Source organism: Bufo gargarizans, chromosome 4 (genome assembly GCF_014858855.1).
Source record: "Bufo gargarizans isolate SCDJY-AF-19 chromosome 4, ASM1485885v1, whole genome shotgun sequence".
Taxonomy (NCBI): Eukaryota; Metazoa; Chordata; class Amphibia; order Anura; family Bufonidae; genus Bufo; species Bufo gargarizans.
Window position 1 is genome coordinate 326,926,474 of NC_058083.1, and position 21,099 is coordinate 326,947,572.

The 21,099-nt window shown below is 45.2% G+C and overlaps 1 protein-coding gene across 1 annotated transcript; it reads left to right on the forward strand.

Annotated features, from left to right (window-relative positions):
• The first annotated feature begins 687 nt into the window (after positions 1-687).
• Positions 688-20,327, forward strand: ABRACL (ABRA C-terminal like). The gene is made up of 3 exons (XM_044290793.1): positions 688-947; positions 10,116-10,186; positions 19,656-20,327. Exons 2-3 carry the CDS (start codon positions 10,126-10,128, stop codon positions 19,838-19,840), a joined length of 246 nt encoding a protein of 81 aa, XP_044146728.1. The 5' UTR covers positions 688-947; positions 10,116-10,125; the 3' UTR covers positions 19,841-20,327.
• Positions 20,328-21,099: the final 772 nt, after the last annotated feature.

A 21,099-nucleotide genomic window follows, 5' to 3' on the forward strand; every position in this document is an offset into this window, starting at 1 on the left:
CAGCCCCTAATCATGCCCCTTCTGGCCTGACTGAAACCTCTGAGGCAGGGTTCTAGCTTCCAGGTCTCTGGCGTGTGGATGGGAGCACCTACATCTGCTTCCCCGCTGTCTGTCGAGAGGGAGCAAGATGGGGACCCGGGTAGTGTCAGAACCTGAGCGGTGTGGGATCTAGAAGATACTTATTATTTTACACCAGTGCTTACAAATCTGTGGCTCTCCAGCTGTTGCAAAACTACAACTCCTAGCATTTCCTGCAAGCCTATGGCTGTCAGGGCACCCTGGGAGTTATAGTTTTACTCCATTCTCAGCAAAATGAAGTGGCTAAATATAACCCCTTCCCTTTACCTTGTGTAGCACCACAAGACCCCCCCCCCCCCCCATACTGGAACAGCCTTTTAACCCCTGCAGCACCAGACCCCTCCATAAAGCACAAAATCTCAAGACACCCCCTTCAGCAAATGAAGCTCGTTCACCAGACCCCTCCATAAAGCACAAAATCTCCTCAAAGACACCCCTTCAGCAAATGAAGCTCGTTCACCAGACCACTCATGTACAGCCTTGCTCATTTATTGAGACTGCACAGGTCATGTGACTGCCACATACCACGTGACGCCTACTTGATGGCACGCGCCAGTCTATAGAGTGCCAAGGGCAGGAGGGTGGCACCTGTCCTGTGGCTCCTGCTGCCCGTCCACCCTGAGCTCAGCGCGGCTTGTCTCCATAGCACATCACAATGCTGGCACACAGCCTCCTCCCCATTTCCTCCCGGCTTTCATTCAATAGGCTTCTCCCCGCTCCTATGGGCGGCTCCGGTGCGGCTAACATTAACTCCTTCCTACAAAAAGCGTGTCTCTTCCTCCTTCCTTCCTTCCTTGTATCGATCTGGAGCCGGTGTGAGCTGTGCCTGCTGCAAACCCCAGAGCACGACCCTTAGGGGAGACTTACTGGTGAGTAGCAGCCCAGGAAGGGGGCACCTAGGCTCTCACCTGGGCGCTCATATGGCACCGCGCTCGCAGGGCATGGCTGTGGCCATATATGGATTTCTTGGTGCTGCCGTTCGCCTATGATGTCATGTATGATCAGGGGCTGTGGTAGTAGACAAGTCGCTTCAGTGTGAATAAGCCATTGCGGTGGTGAGATCACTTCAGTGTGAATGGCCAGTGAAGTTTTCTCTGGTTGCAATCTTTTCAAGTTACATGACCTTTGTTAGTGTGTGTTTTTTTTTTTTTTTTTTTTTTTTTTTTTTTTATAACCTTTTTTGCAGATCGGGTGCAGACCCCTTTCTTTTCAATGTGTTGCATCCGCAAAAAATAAGTCCTGTTTTCCGTATTACGGATAGGACAGCTCTATAAAGGGCCGGCTGTTCCGTTCAGTGAAAGGCATACAGACGGTATCTCAGTTGCGGATCCGCAATTTGCGACTGCAAAAAAAATGGCTATAGCTATGGCTGTGTGCATGAGCCCTAAGGGTACTTTCACACTATTGGCAGGGAACTTTGGCGGTTAAACAGCCTGTTGGACCCGTGCTGCCGCTAGGGCATGGGTGCCCCAGGACTACCGCTCTGGCCCCATTGACTATAATGGGGGTGGGACAGAGTTCCGGCGGCAGCATGGCAAAAGATGCCAAGGGGCAGCCGGAATAAAACTACGACACATCCCAAAAAAGATGGTGTAAAAGAAATTCTGCTCTAAAGAAATCTAAGCTGTGCTGTGCTTGGTCGCTATGGGTACACAAAGGGCTAGTTTTAGGATGGCGACATTGCAGCAAGAAAAAGTATTTTGTGTGCTGGAATTTGTAAGAACGGGCTCTGTTGTGACAGTATGGGGACACTTCCAGAATACATTTGGTAAGTGTGCTCCACAGAGAAACTGCATGTCACGTTGGGTGAAGCAATTCAAAACCACTGGCTGTTTGTCATGGGAGTCCGGGCCATCCAAAGGCTTCAGAAGAGGAAGTGAACAGGATTCGGGACATGTATGAGCATAGTCCTAGAGACCACCAGGAGACTAAAATGGAAATGCAAGTGCCACAAACCACAGTATGGCGTATCTTGTCAGTCATACAGATTCTTCAGGTGCTGAAACCAAACACGGACAGGCGACAGCGACGAGGCTTTTACCTCAGTGGGACGTCAATCACCACCACATTAGAACTTAGGGCTCAGAAAACCCACGTGACCTTATCGAGCACATGTGGGACTCTCCCGAGGTAAATGTCCCTTTGGTCCCTTCTGTTTTGCTGAGGATACGGTCATTGGCCACTCCTACCTGGAAATGTCTATCAGTAGGGTGGTGCTCCTCATTTCCACTTGGATATTTGTGTATATGCTGCACTCTGGGTCAGCCACGCCGGAATAATCAATTCTCCACGATCACCAGATCGGACCCTCTGCATCTTCTTTCAGTGAGGCTACATCAAGAATTCATTGCATCTGTATTTCCCCTCCTCCAGCCACAGGATCTTAACTCTTTCAGGGCCAGAGTTTGTTGGGGTTTGTTTTTGCGCTCCCTGCCTTTCCAGAGCCATAACTTTTTTTTTTTTTTTTTTTGTCTTTGTCTATTCACATATAATGCAGTTGAAAGCAGGAAAATTCCAAATGGGGTGAAATAGCAAAAATAGTAAGCAATTCCACCACAGTTTTACGTTAAAAAAAAAAAAAAAAAAAATCTGTTTTATTTATTTTGTCACCATATTTTCACCTAACTTTTTTGTAATTATGTGTACAGAGCTGTATGGGGGCTCACTTGTTGCGGGGCAATCAGAACATTTCAATGATGCCATTCTGCGGTGTGTGACTTTTTGATCACTTTTTTTTTATTTAATCTTTTATAGAAAATGAAGCGACCAAAAACAGCGAATCAGCCATTTGGACGCTTTTCGCTGTTTGCCATATGGGGAATATATTTTTAGACTATGGACTTTTTCGCACATTGCGACACCCGTGTGTTTTTGTTGTTGTTTACTTTACCCTTTTTAATATAGGGAACTATAACATGCAATCATCTGATTGCTATTATTATAGACTCCAATGCACTTGCATTGAAGTTTATGATGATTTTACTAGTTTCCTATGGAGCCCTATTACAAGCAAGGGCTCCATAGGAAATACTATGCAGCAGCCTTTTGTCATTCATAAAGACTTCGGCTACTCTGATCGCCACACAGGGGAGCCGGCGCACAACCGAAAGTGCGCACTTTCGGTTTCAGCATGCTCAGATGCCATGGTCAGGATTGACCACGGCATCTGAGGGGTTAAATGTCCGCTCTGCATTACTGCCGGTTGCGGACATGGGCTGCGGGTGTCTGCTAAAAGAAGCAGGTGGCTATGGCGGCAGGAGTGGTCGCCATCTTTAAACACCCGCCCAGCTTCGTACATGTACAGCGCTGGGCGTGAAAGGGTTAATGACCTGAGACGATGCATGACTGAAAAAGTGGAGTCTGTATCCAAGGCTTTGCCGTTTCTGGACAGAACAGGACTACTGCCTAGACATCTGCCACATCACCAATGGAGCTCACGTCGCACATTTGTAATGTACAGATAAAACTTCGATAGGTAGTGGGGGAGATGTATCAAAATTGGTGTACAGAAAAACTGGCTAGTTGCCCATAGCAATCAAGGCAGCGCTCTTCAAACAGCTGATTGGTGGTAGGTCATAATTAGAACAAAAATGGAGAACCCTTTTACTGTTACACCGGTCTTTGATAAATCTCTCAGGGCTCAAGAATCTTACAAGCAGCAGACTGTTAGTAAATCTGACGAGAGATTATAACTAAAATGATCCAAAAATGATGAGGTGTGTGTGGCATCTGCCACGTGATCTAAGTGGTACTTGTACTGTACCTTAGTCAAATATGCTAGATATGTGGAGCATTGCTACTGATTATTGGTATATATGCCACCCGAGAGGTGGCAGTAATGGGTTGAACATGCCTAGTAAGTTGTGCCATGTGCAGGATTCTAAGGGTACTTTCACACTAGTGTTTTTCTTTTCCGGCATAGAGTTCCGTCAAAAGGGCTCAATGCTGGAAAAGAACTGATCAGTTTTATCCCCGTGCATTCTGAATGGTGAATAATCCGTTCAGGATGTCTTCAGTTCAGTGACCAGGCAAAAGAGAAAACCGTAGCATGCTACGGTTTTATCTCCGGCAAAAAAAGACTTGCTTGAATGCTGGATCCGGCATTTTTTTCCTCCCATAGGATCCAAAACACTGGAATGCCGGAGCCGTCCCATGCACAGACCCCAAAAAATGAAAAAAATAAATAAATGCTGGATCTGTTTTGCCGGATGACACCGGAAAGACTGATCCGGCGTTTCAATGCATTTGTTTGACTGATCAGGCATTTTTAAAACTGATCAGTCTTACTAATGCCATCAGTTGGCATACATTTTTCCGGATCTGGCAGGCAGTTCCGGCGACAGAACTGCTCGCCGGATCATTCTGCCGCAAGTGTGAAAGTAGCCTTATTGCATGCAAACCCATGTTAAAGGGGTTCTACCGGCCACAGAAATTCATGGGGCACCCCCACTGATCAGCTGCTACATTGACTATACCAGTGGTGGTGATGGTGAACCTATGGCACGGGTGCCAGAGGCGGCACTCTGAGCCCTATCTGTGGGCCCTCGCACCCTGGAAAAATTTCATGGTGTACCAATATGCCTTAGACTTTTCCTGCCATTCATCAGCACAGGAAACACTATGAACGGCACAGGCAGCGCACTGAATGTAGGCAGGATATTCTAGCTAAATGATAAAGTACACGGAAGATATACTATATTGGACTGTAGTGTTCAGGGTAAATAGCCGTGTTGGCACTTTGCACTAAAGAAGTGGGTTTTAGATTACAGTTTGGGCACTCGTTCTGTGAAAGATTCGCCATCACTGGACTATACTGTTTACAGAGCTAGAGGCAGACAGCTCGCACACCATGTAGTGGCCATGCTGGGGTACTGCAGCTCAGCTCCCGTTCAAGTATGGGCTCATCCAGACGACCGTATGTGTTTTGTGGTCCGCAAATTGCAGATCTTAAGAAGTCGGGCAGAAAAGCTTGCAAAGCTGGAAAACTCCTTTAAATAGGACAATGAGTAATATATCAAGTGTGCTGCCTGATTTGGTGGATAAGATATTTGTGCCTTTTTTTTTTGGGGGGGGGGGGGGGGGGGTCACCTTCTTTATCAATTCACATTTACTAAGAGTGTTTTGTGGGTAGAGCTACATAGCCAGACTTACCCAAAAAGTTGCTCGTGTACTCCAGTTCCTTGGTGCATACAATCTGACTGTAATAAATATGACTGGACATTAGACTGAAAAATCCATATGGCAATCTGCAAAAAGTCACATATTGATAGATTACGCCCTGACCAGATGTGTCAGTGTCCGATGCTGGATGATAAATCTGCTGCATCTAGTCTACGTTTATGACCCCTATAAGCTGGCGTAGTTTTGCTCCTGCAGTTTCCATTAGAAAATCTCCTGCCCAAAACCTTGGGCACTATAGATGCAGGGTGACAAGAACCTAACGGTCTTGTGAAAAGGTTGCGGATGGCTGTTTAAATGTCACAGCATCCAGTGTCACACTAGAAATATCTCATGATTTCTTTACTTTTCCACAATCTCAGTCGAGATCAGTACTCAAAGGGGGGGAATCTATCACGAGGGGAATATGTGAAGTCAGATTTGCATGAGTCTGTGTTGGAGTACTTTATGCCACATTAATCAAGTGTCACATGTTTGATAAGTTTGTCTTATCCTTAAAGACAAAGTTGTGCAGGGAGTATATATTCATGATCTTTCTTCAGGATAGGTCATCAATACCTGATCAGCGGGAGTCCGACACACGAAACCTCCAACGATCAGCTGTTTGAAGAGGAGGTTGCCGCTCCTTGCGACCGCTGCTTTCTCTTCATTACACTGTGCATAGTCTCCCTTTTAGCGGTGGCGTGGAGTAATTACCAGTACTCTCCAATTCAAGTGAATGGCGCGAGTACTTGTAAGTACACTGCACTCACAAGACGACGAGCAATGTAATGAAGAGAAAGTAGCGTTGCCTCTTGTTCAAATAGGTGATCAGCAAGGGTGGCAGTTGTCAGACCCCCCGATCAGATATTGATGACCTATCCTGAGGATAGGTCATCAGTATATACTGCCTGCGCAACCCCTTTTAAAAAGGACCTGTCGCCTCTCCTGACATGCCTGATTTAATAGCTCCATGCATTTTCCCCATGTAATAACAATTGTGGAGCATCTATTCTTATGTCTCTATGTTGTGCCGTTCCTTTATTATTTCTACTAGAAGTTATGGATGAATTGCTAGCAGTCTGCAGTAAGGGTACAGAGGGGAGGTAACCAGTTGGGGGGGGGGGGGGGTGTACCTGCGCAGTCTGACAATGGCAGCACTGATTGGATAGTGAGTCTGTGCAGGTACACTCCCCCAACTGGTTACCACCCCTCTGTACCCTTACTGCAGACTGCTAGCAATTCATCCATAACTGCTAGTAGGAATAATAGAGGAATGGAACAACATACAGACATAAGAATAGAGGCTCCAGAATTGTTATTACATGGGGAATGCATGAAGCTATTAAATCAGGCATGTCAGGAGTGGTGACAGGTCCTCTTTAAGGCTGCATTCACACGGTCCGTGTGATACCGGCCTGGATTTCTTCTGAGTGCAGGAGCGCACGGCGTCATTGGTTGCTATGACGCCGTGCGCTTCCTGCTGCCGCCGCTGTACAGTGATGCACTAGTATACAGGGAGTGCAGAATTATTAGGCAAGTTGTATTTTTGAGGATTAATTTTATTATTGAACAACCATGTTCTTAATGAACCCAAAAAACTGATTAATATCAAAGCTGAATATTTTTGGAAGTAGTTTTTAGTTTTAGCTATTTTAGGGGGGTATCTGTGTGTGCAGGTGACTATTACTGTACATAATTATTAGGCAACTTAACAAAAAACAAATATATACCCATTTCAATTATTTATTTTTACCAGTGAAACCAATATAACATCTCAACATTCACAAATATACATTTCTGACATTCAAAAACAAATCAGTGACCAATATAGCCACCTTTCTTTGCAAGGACACTCAAAAGCCTGCCATCCATGGATTCTGTCAGTGTTTTGATCTGTTCACCATCAACATTGCGTGCAGCAGCAACCACAGCCTCCCAGACACTGTTCAGAGAGGTGTACTGTTTTCCCTCCTTGTAAGGCCCCATGCACACTGCCGTGTTTCACAGCCGTGTGCGGGCCGTGGAACCGCGGCCTGGATCCCTCCTGAGAGCAGGAGCGCACGGCGTCACTGGTTGCTATGACGCCGTGCGCTCCCTGCTGCCGCCGCAATACAGTAACACACTGGTATGATCTATACCAGTGTATTACTGTACTGTGCCGGCAGCAGGGAGCGCACGGCGTCATAGCAACCAGTGACGCCGTGCGCTCCTGCTCTCAGGAGGGATCCAGGCCGCGGTTCCACGGCCCGCACACGGCTGTGAAACACGGCAGTGTGCATGGGGCCTAAATCTCACATTTGATGATGGACCACAGGTTCTCAATGGGGTTCAGATCAGGTGAACAAGGAGGCCATGTCATTAGATTTTCTTCTTTTATACCCTTTCTTGCCAGCCACGTTGTTGAGTACTTGGACGCGTGTGATGGAGCATTGTCCTGCATGAAAATCATGTTTTTCTTACCTTGCAGACTTCTTCCTGTACCACTGCTTGAAGAAGGTGTCTTCCAGAAACTGGCAGTAGGACTGGGAGTTGCGCTTGACTCCATCCTCAACCCAAAAAGGCCCCACAAGCTCATCTTTGATGATACCAGCCCAAACCAGTACTCCACCTCCACCTTGCTGGCGTCTGAGTCGGACTGGAGCTCTCTGCCCTTTACCAATCCAGCCATCTGGCCCATCAAGACTCACTCATTTCATCAGTCCATAAAACCTCAGAAAAATCAGTCTTGAGATATTTCTTGGCCCAGTCTTGACGTTTCAGCTTGTGTGTCTTGTTCAGTGGTGGTCGTCTTTCAGCCTTTCTTACCTTGGCCATGTCTCTGAGTATTGCACACCTTGTGCTTTTGGGCACTCAGTGATGTTGCAGCTCTGAAATATGGCCAAACTGGTGGCAAGTGGCATCTTGGCAGCTGCACGCTTGACTTTTCTCAGTTCATGGGCAGTTATTTTGCGCCTTGGGTTTTCCACACGCTTCTTGCGACCCTGTTGACTATTTTGAATGAAACGCTTGATTGTTCGATGATCACGCTTCAGAAGCTTTGCAATTTGAAGAGTGCTGCATCCCTCTGTAAGATATCTCACTATTTTTGACTTTTCTGAGCCTGTAAAGTCCTTCTTTTGACCCATTTTGCCTAATAATTATGCACACCTGATATAGGGTGTTGATGTCATTAGACCACACCTCTTCTCATTACAGAGATGCACATCACCTAATATGCTTAATTGGTAGTAGGCTTTCGAGCCTATACAGCTTGGAGTAAGACAACATGCATAAAGCGGATGATGTGGTCAAAATACTCATTTGCCTAATAATTCTGCACGTAGTGTAGATCATACCTGTGTATTACTGTACAGCAGCAGAAAGCGCACGGCGTCATAGCAACCAATGACGCTGTGCGCTCCTGCACTCAGAAGAAATCCAGGCTGGTGTAACACGGATGTGTGAATGCAGCCTAACCCTTTTTGTCTAGAAAAGCTACTCCAGTTTTCCTACTCTGCCCTCCTACTGGAGCGATATTTGACTTTTTTTGCAACTTAAAAAAAGCCTCATTGATAAATCTGGAGTGAAACCTTCCACCCATGTTTCAAAACTGATGTGAATGGTGTTAATGTAACTGAGCACAAAAAGTTGCAACAGCCCCATGTTACAACTCTTTGAAGCCAGAATTCTGGGGTGAATGCATGATAAATCGGGGCCAAAGTACTTGTCCTGTACAGCAAGGGTTTCCATCTAGATGGATTGTAACAGCTTTACTTAGTGCTGCGATCATCTGACTGTACTAAACGGCTCAGTGACTTTCATAGTGACACTGGATGGCAGCTTTCCAAAGTGCGGTTTGTCACATTTCTGTCCTTAGTTTGGTCAGCTGAGGTGGTGATTTTGCATGTAGAATGTAAAGATAATCAGTCCTCCATACGGATACTGGATTATAAAGCAGCGGGAGTGATTAACTACATTTAAAGAGGGACCTGTCTGCTCTCCTGACATGTCTGGGTTAATGAATACTTCTATTCGCCATGAAATGGCAATTTGGGGGCTTTATTTCTTAGAACTCTGCATGACGTTGTTCCTTTTGCTGTGAATAAATTGACAACTGGGTGTTACTACTGCACTTGTCAATGCGATGTATCCCTACAGTCTGATCCTGCCCAGTCAGTGCTGACAATATCAGACCGCGTAGGAAAATCTAGCGTTATGTCTGCATATAGGTCTGAGGTGTAATACCAGGTACAGCCTGTGTACAAGTGTGGCACTGATTCTGTAAGGGCTAAAGCACATGAACATAAGGGCTCCCTACCAGTATTGTGGACCTCAAACAACTTGAATGGGTCCGCGATCAGCAAGATACGGCCAAAGATGGGGTCAGCATCCGTAGCACGGAGTGCACGCAACCGGTGCCCGTGCATTGAGCTCCGCAGCACAGGCCTGGAGCCCTTACCTTCGTGTGCATGAGCCCCAAAGCCTCCATTTGTACATGTGTAAGAGTCAGAAAAGGATCTCTGCACTCTTCTAATGTAATGTAGCTGTCAGCAGGAAGGAGTGGGTGTAGGCAAAAGTATCGCTTGGTCACTTGAGAACTTCCTGCTTTCTACGTGTCTTGCTCAGAGAAGGATGTGTAGAGAAGCCTGTGCACTCAGAATACTGGCAAATATGGCAGATTAAAGTGATGGCCTATCCTCAGGGTGGGTCATCAGTAGCTGATTGGCGGGGGTCCTACACCCTGTACCCCAACTATTCAGCAATAGGGCCAGCTCCAATTATCTGAATGTATAAAGGACCCCAAGAACCGTTGCTGGCATATACTGAAACTAGTAGAATTCCATAACTCCGGATAACTAGGTCACCCATTTTCTAAAATATGTGATTTGTTGTTTCAGGTTTATTACAATGAATGTGGATCATGAAGTTGGCCTTCTTGTGGAGGAGATTCGTCGTCTTGGCACAAGAGGTAAACACGGGATGAGATTATAGGTTTACGGCACTTGCAGGCAATTCGTCTGTGAAACGGTTGTAGTAATATGTAGGTCAGAGGTCTCCACACCTTTTAGAGGTCGTCAGCCGCTTTCAAATAACAGGTGGTTTAGTGCTGAGCCACAATGAATAATAAGAGAACGTTATCAAATCTGCAACCAAATTTTATGGATCTTGGGGCTTATGCACATGAAAGTATTTTTTTTTTTTTAATCAGTGTCCGTTCTGATATATTTGTTTTTGGACCATATGCGGAACCATTCATTTCAGTGGGGCCACAAAAAAGTAAATGACTTGCTGTGTATTCAGTTTCCGTATGTCCGCAAATCCGTTTCGCATGAGTCCTTACCCTAGTGAAGGCTTGGACGATCCTTAGGGCTCATGTACACGACTATGTATTTTGCGGTCATCAAAACACTTATCCACAAAAAAGATGACATCCGTGTGATGTCCATTTTGCATCTGCTTTTTTGCGGATCCATTGTAACAATGTCTGTCCTTGTCTGGAAAACAATAGGACATGTTAGTTTTTTTTTTTTTTTTTTTTTTTGCATACAGACACCCTTTGAGAAGCCAGCACCGACTTACTTTAAAGGCAACTTATTGTTTCCATGTCTTAGTGACATGTGAAAGGTTTTTGATTGTTAGGGGTCCCGGGACTCAGACCTCCACCGATTTGCTTAAAATGAGGTGGCAGAAGTGCCCACATTTAACACTGTGCCCCTTTCGCTATTGCTTGGCACTCCTTTCAGAGCATAGCGAGCGGATGAACCATGGGGGAGATTTATCAAACTGGTGTAAAGTAGAACTGGCTTAGGGCTCTTTCACACTTGCGTTGTTCTTTTCCGGCATAGAGTTCCGTCGTCCGGGCTCTATGCCGGAAGAATCCTGATCAGGATTATCCCCATGCATTCTGAATGGAGAGAAATCCGTTCAGGATGCATCAGGATGTCTTCAGCTCAGGACCGGAACGTTTTTTTCGCCGGAGAAAATACCGCAGCATGCTGCGCTTTTTGCTCCGGCCAAAAATCCTGAACACTTGCCGCAAGGCCGGATCCGGAATTAATGCCCATTGAAAGGCATTGATCCGGCCTTAAGCTAAACGTCGTTTCGGCGCATTACCGGATCCGATGTTTAGCTTTTTCTGAATGGTTACCATGGCTGCCGGGACGCTAAAGTCCTGTTTGCCATGGTAAAGTGTAGTGGGGAGCGGAGGCGCAGTATACTTGCCGTCCTTGCGGCTCCCGGGGCACTTCAGAGTGACGTCAGGGCGCCCCACGCGCATGGATGACGTGAACACATGGGGCGCTCTGACGTCGTTCTGGAGCGCCCCGGGAGCTGCATGGGCAGTAAGTATACCGCTCCCCACTACTATGGCAACCAGGACTTTAATAGCGTCCTGGCTGCCATAGTAACACTGAACGCATTTTGAAGACTGATCTGTCTTCAAATACTTTCAGTTCACTTGCGTTATCCGGATCCGTCGTGTACTCAATTTGCTGGAATTACACGTCGGATCCGGAAAAACGCAAGTGTGAAAGAGCCCTCAGTGGCCCATATCAACCATTCAGATTCCAGCTTACATTTTCCAAAGGAGCTGTGAAAAATGAAAGGTGGACTCTAAAGGGTTGGTTGGGGCAACTAAGCCAGTTCTACTTTACACCAGTTTGATAAATCTCCCCCGATGTGCTTTCTGCATCTGTATGTTCGTTCCGCAAATAGATAGAACATGTCCTATGCTTCGCCACAAAAACAACTGAATGCCACACGGACATCAAATGTAATGTGGATCCACATTTTGGGGATTGCAAAATACATACATCATGTGCATTAGGCCTAAAATAAGAGAATATATTGCAATATAGGTAAAGCATTCCATGGGAAGAAGACATCCAGTCTGGTCATGAAGGAGCTTGTCCACACAAGAGCTGGAATGCAGCTGTATAAAGCGTGTAACCTATGGTGCAGTGAGATCTCCGTATCGGACATATCTGCAGATTCCCCATGATTCCTATCACTGCAGATAATACAACGTTCAGTACATTGTATCTTTCTGATGCTAGATGTCAGTGGTAATTTACTTTTCTTGCCCCAAATAGTTACAAGTTAGTGTCTGCCAAAACTTGTGATTCAGATGGTTCTGCAGTTTGGATGAGGCCTAAACCAGACCACAACGTTACGGCTACTTTCACACCAGCGCTTTTCCTATCCGCTATAGAGATCCGTCATAGGATCTCAATAGCGGAGGAAAACGCTTTAGGCCCCTTTCACACAAGCGAGTTTTCCGTGCGGGCGCAGTGCGCGACGTGAACGCATAGCACCTGCGCTGAATCCTGACCCATTAATTTCAATGGGTCTGTGTACATGAGCGTTGTTTTTCATGCATCACTTGTGCGTTGCGTGAAAATCGCAGCATGTTCTATATTCTGCGTTTTTCACGCAACGCAAGCCCCATAGAAGTGAATGGGACTGCATGAAAAACTCATTGCATAAGCAAGTGTGTGTGTGTGTGCGATGTGTTTTTTTCACTGATGGTTGCTAAGAGATGTTGTTTGTAAACCTTCAGTTTTTTTATCACGCGTGTGAAAGCATTGCACCTGCGCGGGAAAAACTGAATGCAATCGCTGAAAAAACGGACTTAACTGGCTTGCAGAATGGTGTGAGTTTCACTGAACGCATCCGGAGCCAATCCGTCGCTCTCGTCAATAGGGACAAAACTAAACTGAACAGAATGGCGTGTACCAGAATGAATTCCGTTTGGTTGCGTTCCCATGACGCACACAAATGCGCAGCAAGCATGACGTATCCCAAAAGTGGGGGGAAAAAGTGTCTTATGGGGTGAATGCTGCCATTTTACATCGCAGTCTGCGATGCTGCAGCATAGACTGGGGAGGGGCCGGTGCGGCCACTGTACTCCGGCCACACCGCTCACTCACTTCCTTAATGCCTAAACCTTTTATAATAATAACTTTAATTGAAGTTCCGATCCCCAGCCCCATCTGCAATACTTACTAAATGTCCTGTAGCAGGCAGAGCAGGGCGGGCAGGCGTAACTTGCTGCCGACTTAATTAATAAAATAGGCGGCGCAGGCACGTGACATCAGTGAGTTACGGCTGCCTGCCCTGCTCTGCCTGCTACAGGACATTTAGTAAGTATTGCAGATGGGGCTGGGGATCGGAACTTCAATTAAAGTTATTATTATAAAAGGTTTAGGCATTAAGGAAGTGAGTGAGCGGTGTGGCCGGAGTACAGTGACCGCACCGCCGCATTTCCATGACACTGGCCTCTCCTCCCTCCCACATCTCTGGATGCCACTATTATGGGGTGGGGGGATATGTGGATGGCACATACATATATAGCAGTGCCATCCACAGATCCCCCGCCATAGTGTCATGCACAGATCACCATTAGTTCCAAAACATTTTTTTTCTTATTCCTCCTAAAAAAAAAAACTAGGTGCGTCTTATAGGGCGAAAAATACGGTACAATGTAAGTCAATGGGTACAAATCAGTTTTCTCAGACACAATAGAAAACTGATCCATTCCCCATTGTCTTTCAATGGTGTTAATCACGGATCCGTCATGGCTAGTTTAAAGATAATACAACTGGATCAGTTCATACTGGTGCCTAGGGTGTTTGGCACCCGGGGCAGGTCCTTTCTCTGGCGCCCCCCCCCCCTTAACCTTCACAGTAGTTTTGTCCCGTTATGTGCCTCCTCAGTCATTATGCCCACACAGTGCCCCCTTAAAGTATTTATCCCTTCATTGTGCCCCCCTCACACTAGTAATGCCCTCTGTGCCCCCTCCATAGCAATAATGCCAGCCATTCAGGTTGCGCTCTCACTCAATTTGCTGCCTGATGCTGGCGGCACAGCACGCCCTGTATAGCTGACACCCGGGTTGGACAGACCCCTATAGCACGCCACTGACCGGATGCAGACAGTTGTATTATCATGACGGAAGCGTTTTTGCTGATCCGTGACGGATCCTGCAAAAACACTGGTGTGAAAGTAGCCTAAGGCCTCTTTCACACTACAGTATGTTGAATTCAGTGTTTTGCGTTCCGTTTTTCACGGATCCGTTGTTCCGTTTTTTGCTTCCGTTGTGGTTCCGTTTCCGTTCCGTTGTTCCGTTTTTCCGTATGGCAAATACAGTATACAGTAATTTCATATTAAAAATTGGGCTGGGCATAACATTTTCAATAGATGGTTCCGCAAAAAACGGAACGGATACGGAAGACATACGGATGCATTTCCGTATGTGTTCCGTTTTTTTTTTGCGGACCCATTGACTTGAATGGAGCCACGGACTGTGATTTGCGGCCAAATATAGGACATGTTCTATCTTTTCAACGGAACGGAAAAACGGAAATACGGAAACGGAATGCATACGGAACACATTCCGTTTTTTTGCGGAACCATTGAAATGAATGGTTCCGTATACGGACCGTATACGGAACGCAAAAAACGGACCGTATACGGAACGCAAAAAACTGTAGTGTGAAAGAGGCCTAACACTGAGTGAGAGAGGTAAATTGTAACATGACAGTATGTAGACTGCAGTATATAAAGGTGATGACATAACCTGTCGGGGTACAGCTTTCTAGTGCGATTAGAAAAAATATAAGCAGCTGTAGGTGCCAGTAGGGTTGTCGCAATAACGGAATTTGAACTTTGATTCGGATACTTGATACCAAAACGATTCTTGGCTGCCCCAATACCACTTCATGCGGACTCACCCTAAGTGGTACTATTGAGGTTAATGAGTGAGGTAAATTATGAAATGACTTGCTATTAATTTGAACCTCTTGGAAGTTCAAAATGGTAACGGCATGTGCCTCACATTAAGGCTCCATTCACACGTCCGCAAATGGGTCCACATCCGTTATGCAATTTTGTGGAACGGGTGCAGAACCATTCATTTTTCTATGGGGACGAAATGGATGCGGACGGCACACAACTCTTCTTTTTTTTTTTTTTTTTTTTTTTTTTTTTACGTTTTGCGGGCAGTTTTTTGCAGTCCGTATACAGAACAATTCATTTCAATGGTTCCGCAAAAAAAAAACGTATGCTTTCTGTTCCGTGAAAGAGAACATGTCCTATTATTGCCCGCAAATCGCGTTCCGTGGCTCCATTCAAGTCAATGGGTCCGCAAAAAGAAAAACGGAACACATACGGAAATGCATCCGTATGTCTTCCGTATCCGTTCTGTTTTTGTGGAACCATCTATTGAAAATGTTATGCCCAGCCCAATTTTTTTTTTTTTTCTATGTAATTACTGTATACTGTATATGCCGAACGGAAACAAACACAACGGAAACAAAAAAAACCAGTACAACGGATCCATGAAAAACGGACCGCAAAACACTGAAATAGCCATATGGTAGTGTGAAAGAGGCCTAATAGTAAGTGACCCCCATCAAGTAGCTCCTCACATCATGGCTAACATTGGGTTGAGTGAGAGATGTGATGGGGTTACTTGCTATTAAAGGGATTCTGTCACCTCCCCTAAGGCAAAAAACGATTTAAAACCAGCCATGCAGCACAGCTTACCTGGATTAGGCTGTGCTGTTCAATCTTGAAATCCGTCCAGCAGTTAGTTCAAAAAACGAGTTTGATCAATGAGGAAATGCGTCCTGAAGGTGCCCAGAGGGGCGTTTTTTTCTTCTGAGAGAGCCCAGTCCCGCCCCTTTTTCAGTGCCCAGCCCGCCTTCCTTGTATTTTCTAACTGCCGCCCCCAGCCTGCCACAGCCTCTCCTGCCTCTCCTCCCCCTCCCTCACGCCGAACGAAGTCTCGCACAGGCGCAGTACCCACTGAGGGCTGCGCCTGTGCGATCATCAGGAGACTGAGGGCGGCAGCTTCATCTTCGTCACTGGGCATGCGCCGAGCCCAGTGACGTCCGATGCTCGCTCTTCCCTGCTGACTGAGGGAAGAGCGAGCATCGGACGTCACTGGGCTCGGCGCATGCCCAGTGACGAAGATGAAGCTGCCGCCCTCAGTCTCCTGATGATCGCACAGGCGCAGCCCTCAGTGGGTACTGCGCCTGTGCGAGACTTCGTTCGGCAAGAGGGAGGGGGAGGAGAGGAAGGGGAGGCTGTGGCAGGCTGGGGGCGGCGGTTAGGAAGTAAAAGGAAGGCGGGCTGGGCACTGAAAAAGGGGCGGGACTGGGCTCTCAGAAGAAAAAAACGCCCCTCTGGGCACCTTCAGGACGCATTTCCTCATTGATCAAACTCGTTTTTTGAACTAACTGCTGGACGGATTTCAAGATTGAACAGCACAGCCTAATCCAGGTAAGCTGTGCTGCATGGCTGCTTTTAAATCGTTTTTTGCCTTAGGGGAGGTGACAGAATCCCTTTAACCCCTTAATGACCAGGCCTGAAAAGACCTTAAAGGGGTTGTGCCATTAAAAATATTCTACATTTTTCAAACCAGCATCTGAATACTTTACTAAATTTTTTGTTACATACAATTAGAATAGCTACCAAGTTATTCAATAAAATATATCTGTATGGTGCCACCTGCTATGTCACTGAGGTGGTCGCACGCACTCAATTTAAATCTTCAACTGCCACCTGCTGAACAGTTAGGCCCCCATGCACATGACTGTAAGCATTTTGCTGTTCACAAACCGCAGATCCATAAAATATGGAAGTGGTCTGTGTGCATTCCACACTTTCTCAAGAAAACCAGGGAAGGTGCTGGTACAGCCAGCACCGTGCTGCCCTCACCTCCCCGTGGCTCCCGCATGCTGATGACCGCTTCCGTAATTGGCATTCGGACTATAAGACGCACTGCCAATTTTCCCCAAATATATATTAGTACAGACCCAAAGTTTGGACACACCTTCTCATTCAAAGTTTTATTTATTTTCAGGACTATGAAAATTGTAGATTCACACTGAAGGCATCAAAACTATGAATTAACACATGTGGAATTATATACATAACAAAAAAGTGTGAAACAACTGAAAATGTCATGTTCTAGTAGCCACCTTTTGCTTTGATTACTGCTTTGCACACTCTTGGCATTCTCTTGATGAGCTTCAAGAGGTAGTCACCTGAAATGGTTTTCACTTCACAGGTGTGCCCTGTCAGGTTTAATAAGTGGGATTTCTTGCCTTATAAATGGGGTTGGGACCATCAGTTGTGTTGTGGAGAAGTCAGGTGGATACACAGCTGATAGTCCTACTGAATAGACTGTTAGAATTTGTATTATGGCAAGAAAAAAGCAGCTAAGTAAAGAAAAACGAGTGGCCATCATTACTTTAAAAAATGAAGGTCAGTCAGTCCGAAAAAATTGGGAAAACTTTGAAAGTGTCCCCAAGTGCAGTCACAAAAACCATCAAGTGCTACAAAGAAACTGGCTCACATGCGGACCGCCCCAGGAAAGGAAGACCAAGAGTCACCTCTGCTGCGGAGGATAAGTTCATCTTTGTGCGACGCAGAAAAGGTGAACGGAAGGACTCTACATGCCTGGCTCCCACCGTGAAGCATGGAGGAGGAGGTGTAATGGTGTGGGGGTGCTTTGCTGGTGACACTGTTGGGGATTTATTCAAAATTGAAGGCATACTGAACCAGCATGGCTACCACAGCATCTTGCAGCGGCATGCTATTCCATCCGGTTTGCGTTTAGTTAGACCATCATTTTATTTTTCAACAGGACAATGACCCCAAACACACCTCCAGGCTGTGTAAGGGCTATTTGACCATGAAGGAGAGTGATGGGGTGCTGCGCCAGATGACCTGGCATCCAGTCACCGGACCTGAACCCAATCGAGATGGTTTGGGGTAAGCTGGACCGCAGAGTGAAGGCAAAAGGGCCAACAAGTGCTAAGCATCTCTGGGAACTCCTGCAAGACTGTTGGAAGACCATTTCAGGAAAAGGTGGCTACTTTGAAGAACCTAGAATATGACATATTTTCAGTAGTTTCAAACTTTTTTGTTATGTATATAATTCCACATGTGTTAATTCATAGTTTTGATGCCTTCAGTGTGAATCTACAATTTTCATAGTCATGAAAATAAGGAAAACTCTTTGAATGAGAAGGTGTGTCCAAACCTTTGGTCTGTACTGTATGTATATATGTGTGTGTGTATGTATGTGTGTATATATATATATATATATATATATATATATATATATATATATATATATATATATATATATATATAATAATATAATTTTTTAGCCTATTTATGTTAATGTTTTGCACTAAATAACCAGACACATGAATTCTTCAAATGTATATGTCCCTCTTTTAATTTAACGTGTTTAACCATGGCAATTAACTCCGCACCTGAGGGTTTAATTGACGGGGATCGCAGCACCTTCTCATAGAGGCCGGGTATGTGATACCGCCGGCACCCGCATCCTAAATTTGTATTGACAGGTTAATTATCTTCATTGGTGGCGCAGTGCCCCCCTTTCCCCAACCCCAGTATTATAAATAACATCGGTGGTGCAGTGCGCCCCATCCCCTCCAACACCCTCCAGTATTAGTCATTGGTGGCAGTGGCCACAGGGTCCCCTCCTTCCCATCTAATTAGTGGCAGTGGCAGCTTCTGATTAGAGCCCCAGCAGTGAAATTGCGGGGCTCTGATCGGTTACCATGGCAGCCAGGACGCTACTGAAGCCATGGTAATCTCCCTGCTGCTGTGTGCACAAAGCACAGGGCAGCAGGGAGAGTGTAGAGTCCTATTCACATAATAGAGCTCTAAGGGGGCTAATAGTTTATTAAATAAAAAGTTAAAAAAAAATATATATAATTTTAATGGTGACTGAATGGAGGCAAACTGATGCATTCTGAGCCGATCCTTTTCCATTCAGTTTTGCCCTAATGCATTCTGATCCGTTTTGGACCGCTTGTGAGAGCCCATGATGGATCTCCCAAACAGAAAGCCAAAACGCCAGTGTGAAAGTAGCCTTATTTGCCAGCGGCAGACTGTGATTAGACAGCACGATCTGCTGCCAGCAAACAATGATTTTTAAGCATGCTTAAAAATCTGGATTTTATTTATTTTTATTTTTTGAGCATACACTGCCAGATCATCGCTAATGAGTTACTACGAACGCTCGTTAGTGATGCTCTGGCAGACAATTTGCTAGTGTAATACAGCCCTAAGAGGAGTAGAGTGCAAGGGATGCGGAGTCAGAATGTGTCACTTTTGATCTATGAGGAGAGTAGGGGGACAGAGACAGCTCTGCTGCATCTAGTAAGTGCTGTAGTTTGAGGGTGTGCAGGCTTTTCTCTTTACTCTGTGTGCTGAAAGGGGTTTATCGAATTCTTAGATTTGTTTTAGTCTTCATTCTGTTGACTAGGAGCTACCTTTTGTGCCAATATTGTATATGTTACTACTTTGTACCTTTTTTTTTTTTTTATATTATTTCACCTGGAGAATCTACTCCAAAGAATAGTTAACAGGTTTTTTTTTTTGTTCCTTTACAGGTAATGATGGAAAACTCAGCGTAAAGTTTGGGGTGTTATTCAATGACGACAAATGTGCTAATCTATTTGAGGCTCTTGTTGGAACCCTAAAGGCAGCTAAACGGAGAAAAATCTTAACATATGACGGAGAATTGCTTCTACAAGGAGTTCATGACAACACAGACATTGTGTTACTTCAGGATTAGAGGAGAATGCCCATGGTCTCCTGAATTTCAGACCAAGGCCTCCTGCCCATGACTGTATCCATTCTGCACTCTGAAAATCGCAGTTCCGCAAAATACAGATTCGGTCATGATGACATTCAGGTGTTTGCATTTTTTTTTTCGCGGCTTCGTAGAAATGAATGGGTCCTTGTGCAGTCCGCAAAAAAAGTGGATCGTATGTGGGCCAGAAATGCAGTCATGTGCATGAGGCCTAAAGGTGTTCATCTCAATGAATTGTGTGCAAAGTCAAGAACTAAACTTTTTATAGTTGGACGTTGCAATAAATTTCCAGTCTGTTTTTTTTTTTTTTTTTGGGGGGATGGGGGGCATACATTACTTTTGTAACATGAAAGGACCAAAATTGCAATAAAGTTTCTGAAGAATTATTCTGAAATACAAATGTGTTTGTTGATGGATGTTCAGGGCCCCATATCATGCGTCGGGTAAAATAAAGCCCCTATTCACTACACGATTTTGGTGTCCAGTTATTGTGTAATAGGCCGATGCAAACCAGCGCTGATCGATGTGTTTATTGCTGATTTGGCGCTCATCTTGCCCAAACATTGGACAGTTTACCAGGACCCTAGGTCTATGTTGTTCCTTTTTATTTATTAGCATGGTCTTAACCAGTGCTCAATTTCAGTGCATAAATGTCACATAAAGCAAAACTGTAACCAGGATCACAATGGTGAAAACTGGAATCGGGGCATCGTCATGGCTTTTCACAGAAGAAGTTCTATGTAGTTATATATTAATAATATTTTTTTTAAGAAAGTCTACAGAAAAAATTGCATCCCTTTTTCTCTTTAAAGTTACGGCTACTTTCACATCAGCATTTTTTGCTGTCCGGTTTTGAGAACCGGCATGGGATTTCAAAACCACAGCAAAACGCTTCCACTACAATATTACAATTGGCTGCATCCATTCAGAACGGATCCTGTTGTATTATATTGAAAAATGAATAAGCCGGATCCGGCACTAAAACCACTGTGTCAATGAATGCCATATCTGGCTTTTGTGTCTGGAAAAAACCCAGATCCGGCACCATTGACTTACATGTGTGTGGTTTTTTTTTTTTTTTTTTTTTTTTTTTTTTTTTTTTGTGCTGGATCCGGCTTTTTCAGTTTCTCATGCCACACACAAACACTGCTTGCAGCGGTTTTGTGTCCGGCGTGGGAATGCAACGGCACGCATTCTGGTGCCCTTCATTCTGTTATTTTTTATTTATTTTTTGTCCCCAT

Excerpts from the sequence above, each read along its gene's own strand:
- ABRACL (XM_044290793.1), top strand. The coding sequence starts at position 10,126 with ATGAATGTGGATCATGAAGTTGGCCTTCTTGTGGAGGAGATTCGTCGT. Across the intron at positions 10,187-19,655 it reads TCGTCGTCTTGGCACAAGAG|GTAATGATGGAAAACTCAGC; the intron begins GTAAACACGGGA and ends GTTCCTTTACAG.